Below are 21,675 nucleotides of genomic sequence, written 5' to 3' on the forward strand. Positions count from 1 at the left end.
TTATCACATTTAAGTTGAGGGCTGGGTACTTATATTGATCCATACTGATGTAAGAATTCTCTAAAATGTTGAGTAGAGTACCTTTTTGTTCACATTGTAGAATTTTTAGATCTTGATCTATTGTAGTATAATTGTGATTATAATCTTTGTGATGGTTACTCATGGCAGAGAAACAATTATATTTTAATGCTTTGCGATGTTCTGTATATCTTATGAGGAAGTTCCTACCAGTTTGTCCGACGTAACTTGACCCGCATCTCTGACATTCCAGTTTACATATCCCACAATTTGTGTACTGTGTGAGAGTTAAATAATATTCTTTCATTAGTGTTGCTGGTTTTGAAAGCAATTTTTACGTTCTGTTTTCTTAGGACGTTAGTGATTATGTGTATGTTATTATTGCTAAATGTGAATGTAGCATATGTTTCTTTAGTTTTTGACTCTTTTGTTAAAGTAGTTGTGGACTTGTTAGTATGTTTCTTGATTAGCTTATTTATACATTTTGTGCTGAATCAGTTCAAAGCTATTTCGTGGAAGGTACTGATTTCTTTTTGCAAATATTTCTTAGAGAGTGGGATTTTTAAAGCCTTTTCTAACATGCTATTGTAGGCAGCTTTTTTGTGAGCTTCAGGATGTACTGAATTTTGTTTAATGGCGTTAGCAGTGTAAGGTGGTTTCCGGTAAATGTTAAATGTCAGGTATGACGTGACAGTATTATGTATAAATAATTAAGTGATTTATTTTCTCCATTTCCACTGATCCACTGATCTAAAACTGTTGAGTAGTTTTGTCGACGTAACCTGTCTAGTATTTTATGGCTCTGATCTTATCTATGATGTTTGTGTGTTCTAAGGGGTCCATATACATGTTCACCAAAACACTCGAAGATGGTGCTCCCATAGGTAAACCTGTCTGTCGGAAAATTTATTCTCAAAAACAAAATAATTATTACTTAAAGAGAATTTTAATAGGCCTATGAACTCATCTATTTCACCAATGCTTAATTTACTGAATTTGGTTAAATTATTCCGTATCAAATTTATAGTGGTTTTAACAGGGATATTGGCATACATACTGACAACATCAATTGAAAGGATCTTGTAGTGTTCTGGTACCTATATATGTTTTATTCTTTCGCAAAGTTCCATAAAGTTCTTTATCGTTGTATTCGCTTGGTAGTGATAATGTGTGCTAAGGAAATCTTGAATAAATTGAGATAATTTGTACGTCAGGCTACCCCTAAAATTGATAACTGGTCATATAGGGGTGTTAGTCTTATGAATTTTTGGTAACGACTTCGCTAAGGGTAACCTAGGGTTCATGGCAATGAGTTTTATCTTTTCAAATTCGTTGAAAAGGAAAGTACTATTATTTTAATTCTTTTTGCAGGTTATTTAAGAGATCTTTCTTGATTATGTCAAATTTGTTTTCTGCAAAAAAAGAATGCGTTTTATTAATATAATCGTTCCTCTCCATGATTACTATTGCATTCCCCTTATCAGATTTAGTTGCTATTAGGTCATTAACCTTTAATTTTTCTTTGAGGTTTTTAACTTTCTTATTAACTCATTAACTCTTTCCCACAGGTTACGTTGTAAAGCGTACTGGGGTCTCACATTGTCTCCCGCTGGTTGTGTAGTAAAGCGTACTCTACTTTCAAACCAACTTCCCCCGCCATCTGTCTGCTAAACATATAACTTCCAGGAACTAGTGAATTCCCTACGCTTCCTACATACTACTGGCATGCACGGAATCCTAAAACAAACTGTTCTTTTATACATTTTCTTAGATAGAACAGACAGCTAACTGAATGTAAACACTAAACACATTGCAGCAACAGGCTGCACATGACCAGTTGAGTGCAGAGGATATTTGTTACAAATTAGATTAATATGTTCACAAATGCAAAGGCAGTGAGTTTGAAGTTGTAGGTAAGATAATCAAAATGGTGTGGGAAGCAGTTGGAACAGAAGATGAATCTGAGGGAAATCAAAATACAGCGCAGGGCAGGAAATGTTCATCCAGGTACCGTCTCCTACTAACTATTAGGCCTACTTGTACAAAACTTAATTATCAGTTTTAATCCTCAAGTTAATCCTGTTTCGGACTATGGGCTTCTACGTAATTATATAATATTCCAACTAATGTCAATTTATCTTCCAATCCCATTCAGTGAAAACTTGCTTATAAATTGTATGTCCGAGAGGAAGTATGATTTGCTATCTAAATATCTTCACCCGACGGATGCCGAAAATGAAATAAATTGGGGGATTCACGGAGAATTCCTGCGTTCTCTGCATTACCAAGAAAATAAGAGCCCCATTAGGTCGAGCAATTCGGACTAACTTTAAGAACAAGCAGTATAACATTATGCACCATATTGGATGCTCCTTGAAGCATCATTCCGAACAGTGGGGGGGAGGGTTCCTAAGTGTAATTAGATGATCTCATTGTATCATTTTAGAATAACTATAGTGTATTTTCCATTGTTACAAAATTTGAAAGCGATATCTTAAGTGGTTTTTACAGAATAAATTATTTAGTAAAGGTACTCCACAACTGTACCTGACAAGCAAATTATTACTCTAGGTTTCGTCAGACAGTGAGTCAAAGATAGTCCGTGGGAAAGAGTTAATGGATCGGTCTATGTTATGATTAAATACTTGTTTATGATAAGATTAGCAAGATACCCGTGCTTCGCTATGGTATTATACTGAAATTTATAATTGAATGCTTAACGTTTTATATAAAATCCGCCGAAATTAGCGATCTGACTCGTTTTCTGAGAGTTTACGGCAAATTTCCTCCCATTTCTCAATCTTTCTTTCCAGCAATCGATTTCGTACTTCCCAGGCTAGGTTCAGGTATTACACCCGGTCAGTTGGGTCCACGTATCTTTGCCATCTTTTCCTGTATGCATTTTTAATATGGATCAAATCCTTGATGTGTTCCGGCGTGGTGTCGTCTTGGGTGCCCTGGCGGTACTAAACCCGCGGTCGACTGCATTCGTAGTCATTACCCGGCCAGGACCCGTTTCCAGCGCGGTCTGCACATTTTGACGACGGTTCAGAACATTATTATAATTAGGGTGGGTGATATTAGTTGAATTTAGGTTACTACTATTATTATTGATGTTCTGACCCCACAGCAAGATGCAAGACCGCTACTCTGCTGCCACTGTCATTACTGACAATGTGACCAGCATCATTGTTGCACGTAGGCAAGTGCACGGGATTTCTGGCGATACGAATTATATACTTCTGTGCATTATTGACCTTATTGTAGAGGTGAACAATTGCACGGACAATATAATTCCTATCGTTTATTTCAAATGTGTTTAAATTTTTATTTTGATGCCAGGAGTACTGTATTCTAACTTTAAGTTCTCCAAAGGAAAAGATAGCTCTTGAAAACGAATACAGGAAAGATTTAAAGTGATCGGTTTATGATCAGAATAAGTACATTATGAACAATAAAATCAATTGGTCTCAACACCTTTTACACCGCACCACCGCTAAGTTGATTAACACACTCCCCCCTCCCCCATGCTAAAAAAGAAGGCGTGTTTCTTTATGTTTAAAGGAGATTCCAGATACCAATGTTCATGTCTGTTACCTTCAGTTTTGAGATATAAGTATCCCCATAAAAAGAATTCACTGTTGTTTCACGTCCTTTCACACTCCCTGCCCCCCCCCCCCCCCAAGTGAATTTTCACCGCTCTTGATAGCTGCAGTCGCTTAAGTGCGGCTAGTATCCAGTATTCGGGAGATAGTGGGTTCGAACTCCACTGTTGCGCGCGGCTGTGAGCTTGCATCCGCGAGATAGTAGGTTCGAATCCCCCTATCTGCAGCCCTGAAAATGGTTTTCCGTGGTTTCCCATTTTCACACCAGCAAATGCTGGGGCTGTACCTTAATTAAGGCCACGGCTGCTTCCTTCCAACTCCTAGGCCTTTCCTATCCCATCATCGCTATAAGACCTATCTGTGTCAGTGCGACGTAAAGCCCATAGAAAAAAAGAACTCCACTGTCGGCAGCCCTGAAGATGGTTTTCCATGGTTTCCCATTTTCACACCAGGCAAATGCTGGGGCTGTACCTTAATTAAGGCCATGGCCGCATCCTTCCTATTCCTAGGCCTTTACTCTCCCATCGTCGCCATAAGACCTATCTGTGTCGGTGAAACGTAAAACAAATAGCAAAAAGTGAATTTTCCGGTAAGAAAGACTTGTTTCTTTAATAGTAAAGAATCTTCTAAATACCAATTATCACGACTCTAAGTTCTTCAGTTTTTGAGATATGTGCCCTCATAAAAGGAATTCAACTCCTTTTCACCCCCGCCCCCCAAGATGATTTCCCGCCAAAAACGCATTTTTCTTGGTTTTTTTAAAGGAGATCCAAATACCAATTTTCACGCCGGTAAACAACATTAGTTTTTATTAGATGTAAGTATCCTCATACAATTAATTCAATTAACTTTTCAATTCTTTAATCTCCTCCCCCCTTCCCTGTTCATTGTATTTTCCGAGAATATGCGTTTCTTTACTTTTAAAGCAGATTCCAAATAGGAATTTTCACGTCTGCAAAATATTTCGTTTTTGAGATAATAGTACCTTCATATAAATAATGCAACTAACTTTTCAATCCCCTCCCTTAAGTGGAGTTCCGAAAACAAAAAATACGTATTTCTTTATTTTTAAAGGAGATTCCAAATATCAAATTTCATGTCTGTAACATCTTGTTTTTGAGATATTAGTGTGTGTTGTTGTTTGAGTCATCAGTCCATAGACTGGTTTGATGCAGATCTCCATGCCACCCTATCCTGTGCTAACCTTTTCATTTCTACGTAACTATTGCATCCTACATCTGCTCTAATCTGCTTGTCATATTCATACCTTGGTCTACCCCTACCGTTCTTACCACCTACACTTCCTTCAAAAACCAACTGAACAAGTCCTGGGTGTCTTAAGATGTGTCCTATCATTTTATCTCTTCTTCTCATCAAATTTAGCCAAATCGATCTCCTCTCACCAAATCGATTCAGTATCTCTTCATTCGTGATTCGATCTATCCATCTCACCTTCAGCATTCTTCTGTAACACCACATTTTAAAAGCTTCTATTCTCTTTCTTTCTGAGCTAGTTATCGTCCATGTTTCACTTCCATACAATGCCACGCTCCACACGAAAGTCTACAAAAACATCTTTCTAATTCCGATATCAATGTTTGAAGTGAGCAAATTTCTTTTCTTAAGAAAGCTCTTCCTTGCTTGTGCTAGTCTGCATTTTATGTCCTCCTTACTTCTGCCATCGTTAGTTATTTTACTACCCAAGTAACAATATTCATCTACTTCCTTTAAGACTTCATTTCCTAATCTAATATTTCCTTCATCACCTGCCTTTGTTCGACTGCACTCCATTACTTTTGTTTTGGACTTATTTATTTTCATCTTGTACTCTTTACCCAAGACTTCATCCATACCATTCAGCAACTTCGAGATCTTCTGCAGTCTCAGATAAAATAACAATATCATCGGCAAATCTCAAGGTTTTGATTTCCTCTCCTTGGACTGTGATTCCCTTTCCAAATTTCTCTTTGATTTCCTTTACTGCCTGTTCTATGTAAACATTGAAAAGGAGAGGGGACAAACTGCAGCCTTGCCTCACTCCTTTCTGGATTGCTGCTTATTTTTCAAAGCCCTCGATTCTTATCACTGCAGACTGATTTTTATACAGATTGTAGATAATTCTTCGTTCTCGGTATCTGATCCCTATCATCTTCAGAATCATAAATAGCTTGGTCCAATCAACATTATCGAATGCCTTTTCTAGATCTATGAATGCCATGTAAGTGGGCTTGTCCTTCTTGATTCGATCCTCTAAGATCAGACGTAAAGTCAGGATTGCTTCACGTGTTACTACATTTCTTCTGAAGCCAAATTGATCTCCTCCCAACTCAGCTTCAACTTGTTTTTCCATTCTTCTGTAAATAATACGTGTTAAAATTTTGCAGGCCTGAGATACTAAACTAATGGTGCGGTAGTTTTCACACCTGTCAGCACCGGCTTTCTTGGGAATAGGTATAACAACATTCTTCCAAAAATCGGATGGTACTTCTCCTGTCTCATACATCTTGCACACTAAATGAAATAACCTTGCCATGCTGGTTTCTCCTAAGGCAGTCAGTAATTCAGAGGGAATGTCATCAATTCCAGGTGCCTTGTTCCTATAGAGGTCTCTCACAGCTCTGTCAAACTCTGACCTCAAAATTGGGTCTCCCATTTCATCAGCATCAACAGCCTCTTCATGTTCCAGAGCCAAATTATCTACATCTTTACCTTCATACAACTGTTGGATATGCTCCTGCCATCTTTCTGCTTTGTCTTCTTTCCCTAGAAGTGGTTTTCCATTTGAGCTCTTAATATTCATACACCTAGATTTCCTTTCTCCAAAGGTTTCCTTGATTTTCCTGTATGCAGCATCTACCTTTCCCAGGACCATACAGCCTTCGACATCCTTGCATTTCTCCTTCAGCCATTCTTCCTTAGCTACCCTGCACTTTCTATCCACTTCATTCTTTAATCGCCTGTAATCTTTTCTGCTCTCTTCATTTCTAGCATTCTTGTATTTTCGTCGTTCATCAATCAGGTCTAGTATCTCCTGAGTTATCCACTGATTCTTAGTTGATCTTTTCTTCCTTCCTAACATTTCTTCACCAGCCCTACTGACTTCATTTTTCATGACTCTCCACTCTTCCTCTATAGTGTTTCCTTCAGCCTTTTCATTTAGTCCTTGTGCAACATGTTCCTTGAAACAATCCCTCACACTCTTTTCTTTCAACTTGTCTAGATCCCATCTTTTTGCATTCTTTCCTTTCTTCAATTTCTTCAACTTCAGATGGCATTCCATGACCAACAAGTTGTGGTCAGAGTCCACGTCTGCTCCTGGGAAAGTTTTGCAATCCAACACCTGGTTTCTGAATCTCTGCCTAATCATAATGAAGTCTATTTGATACCTTCCAGTGTCTCCAGGTCTCGTCCAAGTATACAGCCGTCGTTTGTGGTGTTTGAACCAAGTATTGGCAAGGACCAAATTATGATCAGTGCAGAATTCAACCAGCCGACTTCCTCTTTCGTTCCTTTGTCCCAATCCAAATTCTCCTACTGTACTACCTTCTCTTCCTTGGCCTACCACTGCATTCCAATCTCCCATCACAATTAGATTCTCGTCACCTTTTACATATTGTATTAAATCTTCTATCTCCTCATATATTCTTTCGATTTCTTCATCATCCGCTGAACTAGTAGGCATATAGACCTGTACTATTGTGGTGGGCATTGGTTTGGTGTCTATCTTCACGACAAAAATTCTTTCACTATGCTGGTCGTAGTAGCTTACCCGCTGCCCTATTTTCTTATTCATTATTAAACCAACTCCTGCATTTCCCTTGTTTGATTTTGTGTTGATAATTCGGTAGTCGCCTGACAAAAAATCTTATTCTTCCTGACAACGTACTTCACTTATACCAACTACATCTAACTTTAGCCTATCCATCTCCCTTTTCAGATTCTCTAACCTACCACAACGATTCAAACTTCTAACATTCCACGCTCCGACTCGCAGAATGTCAGTATCCATCTTCCTGATGATCGCCCCCTCTCGTGTAGTCCCCACCCGGAGATCCGAATGGGGGACTAGTTTACCTCCGGAATATTTTACCCGGGAGGAAGCCATCATCAGTACATCATTCATACAGAAAGAGCTGCATGTCCTCGGGAGTTAGTTACGGTTGTAGTTTCCCGCTGCTTTCAACCGTGTAGCAGTATCTACACAGCTAAGCCATGTTGAGTATTATTACAAGGCCGTATCAGTCAATCATCTAGACTGCCGCCCTTGCAACTACCGAAAGGCTGCTACCCCCCTTTCGATGAACCATTCGTTAGTCTGGTCTCTCAACAAATACCCATCCGATATGGTTGCACCTGCGGCTCGGCTATCTGCATCACTGGGACACGCAAGCCTCCCCACCGCGGCAAGGTCACATGGTTCACAGAGGAGGGAGATATTAGGATCTTAAATAAAAGAATTCAACCCTATTTTCAGTCACTTTTACCCCCCACGCAAGCGTTTTTTCCAAAAACAAAAAACACATGTTTCTTTATTTTTAACAGAGATAAAATGCCATTTTTCACTTCTGTACATGTTAAGTTTTGAGATATATTGTAGATATAGTCTTTCTAAATATTCACCCCTATTTGTCACTCCTGTTTAACCCCCATTAATTGGATTTTCCAAAAACAAAAATTACATGTTTTTTATTTTTAAAGGAGATCCCAAATACCAATTTTCAGGTCTGTAATATCTTCAGTTTCTGAGATATAAGTATCCTCATTAACGGCATTCAGCTCCCTTTTCACCCCTCATATTGGGATTTTCCGAAAACAAAAAAATACGTGTTTCTTTATTTTCAAAGATTCTAAATAACAATTTTTACATCTGTAAACTTTTACAGTTTTGAGATATAGATACACTCATTTTAAAAATTCACCCTCCATTTTCACCCCCTTGGCGACAGAATATCCCAAAATCCTGCCTTAGCGAGCACCTGCATTATATTATAAATGTATCTTAAAAATTTAATTTCTTTTTGTCCAGTAGTTTTGGCTCGGCGATGATGAATCAGTCAGTCAGGACAAGTTATTTTATATACATAGATTACTAGCAAGATACCCGTGCTTTGCCACGGTATTATAATGAAGTTTATAATTGAATCTTAACGTTTTATATATAATCCACCGAAATTCGCCATCTAACTCGTTTTCTCAGAGAATCCACTAAAATTCGTAATCTGACTCATTTTCTGAGAGATTACAGCAAAGTTCCTCCCATTTTTCAATCTTTCTTTCCAGCAATCGATTTGGTACTTCACGGGCTAGGTCCAGGTATTCCACCCGGTCAGTTGGGTCCCTAAATCTCTGCCATCTTTTCCTATAAGCATTTTTAATATGGATCAAATCCTTGAGGAGATCTGGCGTGGTGTCGTCTTGGGTGCCTTGGCGGTACTGAACTCGCGGCCAGACTGCATTACCCGGCCAGGACCCGTTTTCAGCACGGTCTACACATTTTGACGACGGTCCATTATTATTATTATTGATGGGCTGGAACCCACAGCAAAATGCAAGACCGCTACTTGGCGGTAAATTACGTATGCAGCCATTGTCATTGCTGACAATGTGACCAGCACCATCGTCACGCGTAGGCAAGTTCACGTGTGATATACTTCGGTGCATTATTGACCTTATTACAGAGGTGAACATTGACTGACTACGTAATCACAAATAAAGATGGTGGCAGATACATCACAGATGTAAAGGTCATCCCTAGTGAAAGCATGGACAGTGACCACAGATTGTTGGTAGTAGACTTCAAACATAAGGCAAATGAAACACAGAAACTTATTACGAAAAAACCAAGGGTTAAAACTTGGAAGTTGCAAGAAGTCCAAATAAAGGAAGAATACAAACTAAGGATTCAACAGAGTTTGCCGAAGTCTGAAGTAACTAGCGTTAATGAAGAATGGAAGGCCTTCAAAGACACCTTTGTGGGAGAAGCCAAAAACCTATGTGGAGTTACAAGTTCTATCAAAAGAAAGAAGGAGACACCATGGTGGAATGATAGAGTGAAAACAGCGGTGAAAGAAAGAAACCAAATAAAGAAGGCACTGGACAAGGAAAAACAAAAACAGGGACAAGAACGAAATGAACAAGAAATACAAAGACTTCAAGGAGTATACAGGAACAAGAAACTTGCTGTAAAGAACATTGTAAGGGAAGAAAAAGAGAAGAAATGGAATGAGTTTGCAGACAAACTGGAAGACGACAGTAGAGGAAATATGAAATTGCTATACAGAGTAGTGAAAAACAAGCGAAGGGATCAAGAGACCATAAAAGCAATAGAACGTTATGATGGAACTCTGGCACAAGAAGAGGGAGAAATTAAACAAGAACTCAAGATCTATTTCAAAAAGCTGCTGAATGGAGATACAGAAAACATAACAACGGATAGAGGAGAGCCAAGTCAAGGAACCACAACTGAACCACCAATTACATGGCTTGAGATTGAAAATGCGCTCAAGAGCATGAAGAAAGGAAAGGCAGTGGGCGTAGATGAACTAAGTGCAGATATGCTGAAAGCAGCGGGAGTTCCAGGAATCCAATGGCTGTATAGACTGCTCAACAAGATATGGGAGGAAAATACTATTCCTGAGGACTGGAAGATGGGCATCATTGTACCTCTGTTCAAGAAAGGAAGCCGACAAAAATGTACTAATTACCGTGGTATCACACTACTGTCTCATGTCCTGAAAATATTGGAAAAAATAATAGAGACCAGAATCAGAGATATTGTTGAACCAATTTTGGAAGAAGAGCAGTATGGTTTCAGACCAGGAAGGTCAACTACAGACCTTATATTTGCAATTAGGATGCTAATGGAAAAATACTGGGAGAAGAACAAGCCTTTATTTCTAATATTTTTGGACATTGAGAAAGCATACGATAGTGTACCAAGGGAAAGAATTTGGCAATGCATGAAAGAACTTCAAGTGCGAGACAGCCTCATAGACAAAGTGAAAATGTTGTATAGTGGGAACAGAAGCTGTATTCAAGTAGGATGTGGTTTGTCGGACTGGTCTGAAACAAAGAGAGGAGTGCAGCAGGGCAGCTCATTATCACCACTTCTATTTATTATTGTAATGGATGTAGTAATGAAATCTATTAAAAGGAAAGAACATGGAGATATCAAAGCCTTCACATTTGCAGATGATGTTGCGATCTGGAGTGACTCAGAAGAGGAATTGGGAGAGAGAATACAAAGCTGGAATGAGGAGTTTAAGAAATATGGTTTAAACATCAGCAAGACCAAGACGGTGGTGATGAAAGTGTATGGGGAAGGAACAGAACCAATAGTCATGTTAAATGAAGCTCAACTGGACAGCGTTCCAGTTTTAAAATACTTGGGTAGCGTTATATCAAATGACAACCTAGCAAAACATGAGATGAACAATCGAATCAATAAGGCAGCACAATTTTACCACCAGGTAAGACACCTGCTGTGGGATGAGCAAATACCCATGAAAACAAAAATGACATTGTACAAGTCCTATTATACACCAATCCTTACATACAGCCTCGAAACCACAACACTGACCAATAGAGATAATTCCAAACTCCAGGCAGCTGAAATGAAATTCCTACGCACTATGATCCAGAAAACCAGGAAAGATAAGATTAGGAATGAGAAAATTAGAGAAGTAGGAATAGATGATTCTCTCCTCAATAAGATTCAGATATCAAGACTGAAGTGGTTTGGTCACATGAAGAGGATGCCAGTAAACAGAACTACAAGGAAGGAATTTGACAGAAAGGTAGAAGGAAGACGACCCGTGGGAAGGCCACGAAGGAAATGGATAGATTTAGTTAAGAGCGATGTACTGCTGAGAGGTCATGATTGGGACAAGTTGCTGGAGGAAGAATGGTACAAGGACAGGATGAGATGGAGGAGGCTCATATACCACACCCGGGAAACTGGAGATGGTTTAGGATGATGATGATGCCAGGAGAAGCTACTGTAATCTAACTTTATGTTCTCCAAAGGAAAAGATATTTCTTGAAAACGAACCCAGGAAAGATTAATGATCAGAATAAGTACATTATGAACAGTAAAATCAAGTGATCTCAACTCCTTTTTTCACCCCACCGCCGTAAATACATTTACCTCCCCCCCCCAAAGAAAGAAGGCGTGTTTCCTTATGTTTCCTTCACACTCCCCCTTAAGTTAATTTCCCGTTAAAATACTTGTTTCTTTAATAGTAAAGGAATCTTCTAAATACCAATTATCACGACTCTAACATCTTCAGTTTTTGAGATATGTGTTCTCATGAAAGGAATTCAACTCCATTTCACCCCCGCCCCCAAGATGATTTCCCTCCAAAATGCTTTTTTCTTTGTTTATAAAGGAGATCCAAATACCAATTTTCACGTCTGTGACATCTTTAGTTTTTATCAGAGGCAAGTATCCTCATACAATTAATTCAATTAGTTTTTCAATTCTTTCACCTCCCCAACCCACTTTATTGGTATTTCCAAAAATACATGTTTCTTTAATTTTAAACCAGATTCCAAATACCAATTTTCACGTCATTTTTTTGAGATAATAGTAACAAATAATTCAACTAATTTTTCAATTTCCCTCCCCCTATTTAGGAGGATTTCCGAAAACAAAAAAATATGTATTCCTTTATTTTTAAAGGAGATCCCAAATACCAACTTTCAGGTCTATAATATATTCTGTTTCTTAAATATAAGTATCCCCATTTAAGGCATTCAACCCCCTTTTCACCCCTCCTATTGGGATTTTCCAAAAACAAAAAATATGTGTTTCTTTATTTTTAAATGGGATCTAAATACCAATTTTTACATCTGTACACTTTAAAAGTTTTGAGATACAGATACACTCATTTTCCAAAAACAATAAATACGTGTTTCTTTATTTTTAAAGGAGATCCCAAATACCAATTTTCAGGTCTGTAATATCTTCAGTTTCTGAGATATAAGTATCCTCATTAAAGGCATTCAACCCTTTTTTCACCCTTCCTATTGGGATTTTCCAAAAACAAAAAAACAAAATATGTCTATTTTTCAAGGAGATTCTAAATACCAATTTTTACATCTGTAAACTTTCAAAGTTTTGAGATATAGATACACTCATTTTAAAAATTCACCCCCCCTTTTCACCCTCCCCTTAAGTGGATTTTCGAGAAACAAAAAAAATAAGTTTTCCTTTATTTTTAAAGGAGATCCAAAATACCAACTTTCAGGTCTATAATATTCTCAGTTTCTAAGATATAAGTATCGTCATTACAGGCATTCAACCCCTTTTTCACCCCTCCTATTGGAGTTTTCCGAAAACAAAAAAATACGTGTTTCCTTATTTTTAAAGAAGATTCTAAATACAGATTTTTACATCTGTAAACTTTTAAAGTTTTGAGATATAGATACACTCATTTTAAAAATTCACCCCCTTAACGAAGGAATATCCAAAAATCCTCTCTTAGCGAACACCTACATGTTAATATGAATATATCTCCAAAATTTCATTTCTTTATGTCCAGTAGTTTTGGCTCGGCGATGATGAATCAGTCAGTCAGGACAAGTTACTTTATATATATAGATAAAAGTTTGTTTTTATAATGTATTTTATCTCTTCCTGTTTATCTAAGGGTAATTTGTTGACTGCCATTTCTGTTTCTACTAAAGTGGTAATTAAACTATCATATTTGGAGGAGGTAGGCCACTTATGTTTGTGTCCACTACTCAGAATTTCAAGGTCGTTCTTGCTAAGACATACTTTACTCAAGTTCATATCTGGTAGATGAAAACCTTTGGATTTGATGTTGGTTTCAGTTGTGTTGGTTCTATTGACAAAGTTTTTTGTGTTCTTATTTTTCGAGTTTATGAGCGAGTTTCATTGTTTGTCTAATGTACTTCGTTTACTGGATAGTGTGTTCTCTAGTCTATTTGTGACATGTTTTTGTAGTGAATTCCATTCTAATGGGGCTAAAAGTGTGGTAATTTCCAAATGGGCCCCGTAAAGTCTGTTGTTCAAATTTGACTTTTTCTTATGTAAAAAAATGTTCTCCCACATTGTCTTTAACTGAGTGAATCTAGTTCCTGTAGTGTTCCTGTGTGTCTTTTTAGTAAATTTTAGAAACTTGGGTGTTACATCATTATTAAGGCATCTCTTAAGAAAGGTTTTGGCCGATTGCAGAAACAGTATTTAGACGATGCCTATGGTTAAACAATGCCTAAGTATGGCTGCCGCATTGCAGAGATGTTATTTATCACTTAGACACTGTCTAAAACCGAAGTTCAACTGCTGAGAGCACTGTTTAACCTCAAATGAGAGGAGTGAATCACTGTACCATGAAATATGTAATTTGTATTCTCATGTTGAGACGATTCCGGGAAGAAAGGTTAGTCCAATGGCCTCTCTGAGGTCGCCCACTGCTAAATCGCAGCAATTCGTTTGACATGCATGGGGAGATAGATCTTAAAATAAGGTTTCGCTTTTCGAGATACTTGTTTCTTGAGACTGACAAAGTGACAGTCCGGTAACTGTCAACTTGAATACAACTCTTGGCAACTGATATATTTTATTATATACATGGGGTAATTTCCATGGAATTATAGGTCACTTTGACTACATACATATCAGAATTACGTGTCCTGATCGTCAGAGGGCTGTCACATACATCAACCGGGAGGGATTCACTTATATTTGCTGCCAAATAAACACACATAATAGTGAAAACTAAAAAGTAGGTTGTATGGGATTTTAATATATATATAATCGTATAAGTTTTCAGCAACTATCAGATAGGAAAAGGCAAGTAGTGGTGATTATCATTTAAAGAGGACTGGGGAAGAAGAGCCGTGGACATAATAACAGCCCTAGTATTTGCCTGGTGTAAAAATAGGGAAACTACGGAAAACAATCTTCACACCTGCCGATGATGCGTTTCGAACCTACGATCTCCAGAATGCAAGCTACATCTATATGGCCCATGCAACACATTTGGTTACACATTACTATTGCTTCATCTTCCCTTCATCGAAGCTACCATATTTATGAGTAGATTATACTCACTCTAACAACGCTATAATGAAAGCTACACTTCCCCGTACGGTGTGTGTCGCTTTAGTGTCGATAATATTATGAGATTTAATTTCCACCAAAAGCGATACTCTTATCTGTGGGCAAGTCATGCTCAGCCATATTTGAGTAATGTGTAGGAAGACAAACAGCTGACTGGCGTTCGGCGCGCGCACCGACGAATTTCATTGGTTGCGACAAGCAAAGAGTTGCATGAAAGATACTTCTGTCTCCATTTTCAAACCAAAATTGAAACTTTAAGGGATGTCTAGTTAAACAACGACTGAACATTGTTTATGCAATAGAAGATCGTGCTCGATTTAGACGTTCCTTAGGTAGACAATGTCTAAGGTTTAAAACTAGTCATCGTTTCTGCAATCGGCCCTATGTCTTTACCTATTTTCGTTAATTTCACTTTTGTATTACAGTAGAAATTAGCTTTCTTTCTTGCCTGGATGGCATTTCCATTACAGACTTTGAATCTCATATAGTATTTACTAAGAGGATTAAAATAGTTTTGTACAATTTTGTAAGAAAATAGCTTATAACAACATATTCTTATCACATTTTCGAAGAAATGTATCGACCATAAACACCCAATGTTGATTTTTGTATGTTAAGCGTTTGGGGACTTCTGACAATTATGTAGAGCTTATTTTTAAACTCTTGTTTTACATTTCAAATCAGTTTGTCTGTTAAATAATCAAGGTAAAATCACTAAGAAGATGTCACAAAAGAAAGGGAAATTGCTTAATATTGAAGAAAAGTCACTTGTAATATGGCAATTACATAATGGGGAAATAAACGTCAGTATTGCGAAGAAATTCAGTGTATCACACTCAATTATTTATAAAATATGGAAGGGCGGAGAGAATATCTCATTTATTAGGCAAGATCGTGTACAATATTATTGATCAATTTACATTGTTGCTACTTCTTTCCTCACTTATTATTTTATATTTTACTGACACATTATTGCTGTAGATACTGTTCAAACATTAGAAGAAAAAGTCCTCTCAGTTCCACTCCACAAATACTGTATTTTGTAATTTTGAACATATTTTGTAAATTAAAACTTACAGATAGAATATTTTAGCAACAAAAAGAAAAAGAATGGTTTGTGCGACTATCACCTATAATGACCGTTTATTGGTGATCCCTTTGGAGTCGTTATTACCGGTTTAGACTGTATTTTGTTCATTTTGCTTAATATGTTTTTCTCATGATGACTTTGAATTTTCTTGGACTGCACAAAAATATGTAAGGATTCACAGTTATATTTTCACAACCCAGAATACAAGACATGGGTGTAGACTTTTTAGTTCATGCTGCATGAAATGAAACAAACTGATAAACATTCCTGATTTGTTTCCTCAGAAGGAAGAAATCATGCTACTTTAGTAAAATATCTGGTAGTTAAGAATTGTTCTTTTAATGTGGCAAAAAAAAAAAAAAAAAAAAAAAAAAAAAAAAAAAAAAGGAAAGACTTTAGGTAGTATACTGCTCTTAACAAGATCTTCATATTGAGTAAACATATTACAAGTTCAACTAACCTCTCTCACTGGCATCGTCTACAAGAATAATCTCCTTCAATAATGGATGAGGAGATCGGTTGATAGCACTCCAGATGGTTCGCATTAATGTAGACCAGGCTTCATTATGAAAAACTATTACAATGGAGGTTGTCGGCAGTAATGCTGGATACTGCTTGCTCTTACACCTGAAAATAATTTTACAAAATTAAAATATGGATCACTGAGAACTGAAGTTTTAAAAACAAGTCTTATTTCTTTTATGGAATGGAACTGTTGATGATGATAACCGTGAAAAACGTGGTTGAAAGCGCTTCAAAAAGGTAATCCACTTACTGTTATAAGACAGATGTGAAATCAGTTTACTTCCACAAAATTGTTTTCATCACTATGTACTGGACATTACACTGAAGGAGATAAAAATTTCCTTTATGAACTGTCATAGAGAGAATGTCCAGGAAATAGTGCTGATTTCTTGTACAAATAGAGGGGTTTCCATTTGGGCATTCTACCGGGCGGTACACCTCCATGCCGCTCATTCAAATATTGTGCCAATTTAAACTCCTCTACAGAAGTTTGGAACCTTGAAAACTGAACTAATTCTACTTTTTCTTAAAAGAGGTCACTACTGTAAATTTGGTAATCTTGTAGTGTTCTGAACTGTGTCTATTTTGATTTGTGTTTGTTTATTCCATATCAAGAAGTGTGGACATTCTCTTCTAGATGTCTCTACAGAGAAAAAACTAGGATTACGCACTCTGTTGCAAAGGAATGAACCTTCTTGAAGACGTTTTGTGTTCATAAGTTTTGACCTTACTAAATTTTGTTCCGTGGTTTGTGGGTTGGCAACATTAATCATTTCTACCCGCTTGTTTTGAATTTAGCCAATCCCGAATTTCTCTAATTAATTTTTGACCAATAATGTATGCCTTCTCCGATATGGAGATGTTGCTTCAAGCTATCCAATAAAGTTGAGGGGGTGTGTGTACTCATTCTTGAAAGGTCTCGAATGTTCCACGAGGGTATATAAACTGCTCATTTTCTTGTCTCGGGGCCACTTCATCGATATCTTGCTTAGTGTGTGATTATGTAGCAGGGTCACTACTGTAAATTGGGTAATCTTGTAGTGTTCTGAACTGTGTCTATTTTGATTTGTGTTTGTTTATTCCATATCAAGAAGTGTGGACATTCTCTTCTAGATGTCTCTACAGAGAAAAAACTAGGATTACGCACTCTGTTGCAAAGGAATGAACCTTCTTGAAGACGTTTTGTGTTCATAAGTTTTGATCTTACTAAATTTTGTTCTGTGGTTTGTGGGTTGGCAACATTAATCATTTCTACCCGCTTGTTTTGAATTTAGCCAATCCCGAATTTCTCTAATTAATATTTGACCAATAACGTATGTCTTCTCCGATATGGAGATGTTGCTTTAAGCTATCCAATAAAGTTGAGGGGGGTGTGTGTACTCATTCTTGAAAGGTCTCGAATGTTCCACGAGGGTATATAAACTGCTGATTTTCTTGTCTCGGGGCCACTTCATCGACATCTTGCTTAGTGTGTGATTATGTAGCAGGGGACGGGAAGCGCCTCTTTCTTCAGGCAGCAGTTCATTCACAAGGTAATGGCTGCTTAATAACTTTATTTCTTGCTAGCTCAGCAGTTTAACCCTCGGGGCAGGTTCGAAACTTTTCTCATGTAACCTATCTTTAAAATGTAATAGACATTTGGTAAAATTTCGTCTCTTTAACTACAAATTGGGATAGAGTGCCTAACCCTCTCGAGCTCCCACTCATATTGTTTTGAGGTGACTACGTTTTCATAACCGTCTTTCTTCTCTTCGTAATGTAATAAAGTTTTCTTATCGTGTCACCTCCTTAGTATGGGATTAGCCCTTGCGTAAGCGGCCTAGTGCCAAGTAGGTTTCAAAGGTGTATTAGGAGTGTAAGCTTCGCCTCCATTCTATTTTGTATTATGGGCCAGTAACTTAACCTGATGTTTTATTTTCCTCATGTAAAGGCCCTGTAGGTTGGGTATCAAATACCCCTGTTTCTTGGTGTGCCTTAAGGGCAGATAGAAATGAAGTTTGTTGTAGCCTTTGATAGGCTTGTCAAATTGAGAGCAGGTCTGCTCTTTTTCTTAACACTGTAATTAGGAGCAAGTGCTCCTTGTACTTAGGGGTTTTATGCCCTTCAGCAATGGTAGTTGCGACCTGAGAGCTCAGGAATTATACTTGGGGCTTGAAACCCAGATTTTGGTAATAACCCCCGAAATCTTGTAATTTCTTTGTACCTGATTTTGGCTTGTTGCTGACTTATTTGTTGAGTTTTGAAAGTCTATATGAAAATTGTTAAACCTTGTTTTCTGTTGAAAATATAACCTTTGTCAAAGTTTTAAATTAACTTTAATTCTGTAGTTGAGACCTATTCCAGCCAGCACCTTCTTTCACCTCTGCAAATCCACAAAACACCGTAACAGGCATAAATGCAGTTTTGCAGAACTAAACAATAAAAAAGCAACAACAATTTGCTCAAATCAGACGTCGGCTCTTATGATTCTTCTTCTCCTCCTCCTCATTGTCACTCAGTCCTGTGAATCATGATCCAAACCACAGGAACATGAATTTTCATTTCAAAATTAACCCGATGAGTGCTAGCCTGCCTATAGATGGGTTGACGCGGCCGGTCCAGCGCTGCTACGCCCGTCTATAGACAGTGCACGAGAACTCAAAATAATATTGAACATAAGTGTAGGATTTTTCATTTGAATTTAGATTTATAAAGAACAAACATTTATAAACATTTTAAGTTAATAACCTCATTAATAAGTTAAAAATTGAGGCTTCTAAATATTTTTCTCACCTACAAATAAAAAAACTCATCACTAAGGTGCCAAACAGTCAACTGCTAACTCAGCACTTGAAAGGTTAAAACACACGCATTCAAGATCAGCCCTGCAACAGTCGTCTGGGAATTGCCTCCACTGAATGCAGCCTGAAAAGTGTTGAGCATTAGCTTCACAGTTTCAAGCTTTAAACTCTGCAACAACCCCTTATTTGTAAACTAGCTCTGTGGCCTCATTTAGTTCTATACCTGCTATCTTTAAATCATTAGAAACCGAGTCTATCCATCTTCGTCTTTGTCTCCTTCTACTTCTCTTACCCTTCATGACTGAGCCAGTTATTCTCGCGTAGGTAACCCATCCTCCTCCCATGACCTCACCATTGAAGCTGGTTTATGCATACAGTTTCATCAACTGAGTTCATTCCTAACACAGCCTTTATCTCCTAATTCCAAGTACCCTTCTACCATTGTTCCCACCTGTTTGTACCAGCGATCATTATTGCTTCTTTCATATCTGTTACTTCTAGCTTATGAATAAGATATCCTATTATCCACCCAGCTTTCACTCCCATAAGTAAAGTTTGTCTGAAAACAGACTGGTGTAATGATAGTTTAGTCCGGGAGCCGACTTCGTTCTTACACAATACTGTTGACTGCAACTGCGAGCTCACTGCATTAGCTCTACAGTACCTTGAATCAATCTCACTTACCATACTACCATCCTGGGAGAATACACATCCGAAACACTTGAAATGTTCCAGATGCTCCAGCTTCGTATTCCTAACCTGACATTCAATTCTCTTAGGTCTCTTATCTAATGAAACAACATTAGCCTTGGAAAAGCTATATTTCATATCATACTCACTGCACCTATTTCCAAGATCGAAGATATTAGACTGCAGGCTTTCAGCACCATCTGTCATTATGACCAAGTCGTCTGCATAGGCTAAACTACTTACTACATTACCACCTAACTGAATCCCTCCCAGTCACTTTACACCTCTCAGCAGATGATCCATATAAACTATGAACAACAAAAGTGAAAGATTCCAGCCTTGTCTAATCCCTGTAAGTACCGTGAACGACGAACTCATTCTCACTGCAGTCCAATCGTCAACATAAATTTTTTGATTGCTTTTAATAATCTGCCCTTAATCCCATAGTACCCCAGTATGGCTATTTTTTTTCCCCTCTCGGTGCTCTCTTATATACCTTCTCTATACCTGCAAAATATAAACATACCGTAACTGTCTATTCCTCAGAGCATTTTCCAATTACCTGTGGTGCATAACGAAAATCTAATCGTGACAGCCCCTTTGTGGTCTGTAACCACACAGGTTTTTATTCAACTCTCTCTAAACCACTGATCGCATCCTCTCTTCCAAAATGCCAAAGAAGACCTCGCCTGGTATACTGACCAATGAAATAACTCTATAGTCGTTGCAATACTTCCTGTTCCTTTACTTATAGATAGGAGCAATTACTGCTTTTGTCCAATCAGAAAGCACCTTACCAACATTCCTTGCTAATCGTATTACCCTATGTCCGGCTCCATGGCTAAATGGTTAGCGTGCTGGCTTTTGGTTACAGGGGTCTCGGGTTCAATTTCCGGCAGGGTCGGGAATTTTAACCATAATTGGTTAATTCCCTTGGCACGAGCACTGGATGCCATCTTCATCATTATTTCATCCTCATCACAATGAGCAGGTCGCCTACGAGCGTCAAATCACTAGGCCTCTTCGGAGGCCACACATTTTTTTCATTACCCTACAAAGCCATTTTATCACTACCTTCACACTATATTTCACCATTGCAGGCCTAATTTAATCTCCTCCTGCTGCTTTATGAAAATGCATTTATTTATTATCCTTTCCTCTTCCTCAAGCATTCATTGACCTCCTTGCCATGAGCTCAGTTGTCCACAACACCAAAAAGATTTCATTTTAAGATGAATTTGTTTTTAAATATTCCTTCTACCTGTCCAGTGATTCCCTGGGATCTATTATTAGGTCACCTGTTTTACTGAAAACACTATTAATTTCCTTTTATCCTTCCTTTATTACTGTCCAGAAAGGTTTCCCTGCAGCTTGACCAACCCATTCCAGGTTTTTACCAAAATCACCCCACGACTTCTTCTTGAATTCAACAATTATTTATTTTACTCTGTTTCTTTCATCTATGTGCAATTCCTTGTTTCATAAGTACTTTTGTTTGGAGCCATTTCTGATACATATTGCTCTTATGTTTACAAGCTGGCCTGACATAATCATTCCACCAAGATGTTTGCTTTTTCCCATCTTTATACACAGTTGTTCCCAGGCATTCCAATTCTGTTTCTACTACAGCTTTCCTGTATGCCACCCATTCTCTTTCTATATCCTGAATCTTCTTAAGTATCTACTGTTTGGAACTTTCCCCTAATCGTATCCATGTATATCTGGCTAATTTTCTCGTCCTGGGATTTCTGACCCTTATTTGTCTGCAGACAGATATCACTTTCTCTATTCTGGGCCAAGAGATACTTAATTCACTACAGATCAGATAGTGGTCTGCATAATAAAAAAATCCCTGGAATACCCACACATTCCTGACAGATT

The 21,675-nt window shown here is 37.8% G+C and overlaps 1 protein-coding gene across 3 annotated transcripts in view; it reads right to left on the reverse strand.

Moving 5' to 3' along the window:
- The window catches only part of LOC136857614 (polypeptide N-acetylgalactosaminyltransferase 5), a 171,544-nt gene that overhangs the window by 135,440 nt on the left and 14,429 nt on the right, over nucleotides 1-21,675 (reverse strand). For all 3 annotated transcript variants that reach the window (XM_067136396.2, XM_067136397.2, XM_067136398.2), the window contains exon 3: nucleotides 16,260-16,426. In XM_067136396.2, the coding sequence (XP_066992497.1) occupies nucleotides 16,260-16,426 (167 nt within the window). The remainder of the gene's footprint in view (nucleotides 1-16,259; nucleotides 16,427-21,675) is intronic.

This window comes from Anabrus simplex, chromosome 1 (genome assembly GCF_040414725.1).
Source record: "Anabrus simplex isolate iqAnaSimp1 chromosome 1, ASM4041472v1, whole genome shotgun sequence".
Lineage (NCBI taxonomy): Eukaryota > Metazoa > Arthropoda > Insecta > Orthoptera > Tettigoniidae > Anabrus > Anabrus simplex.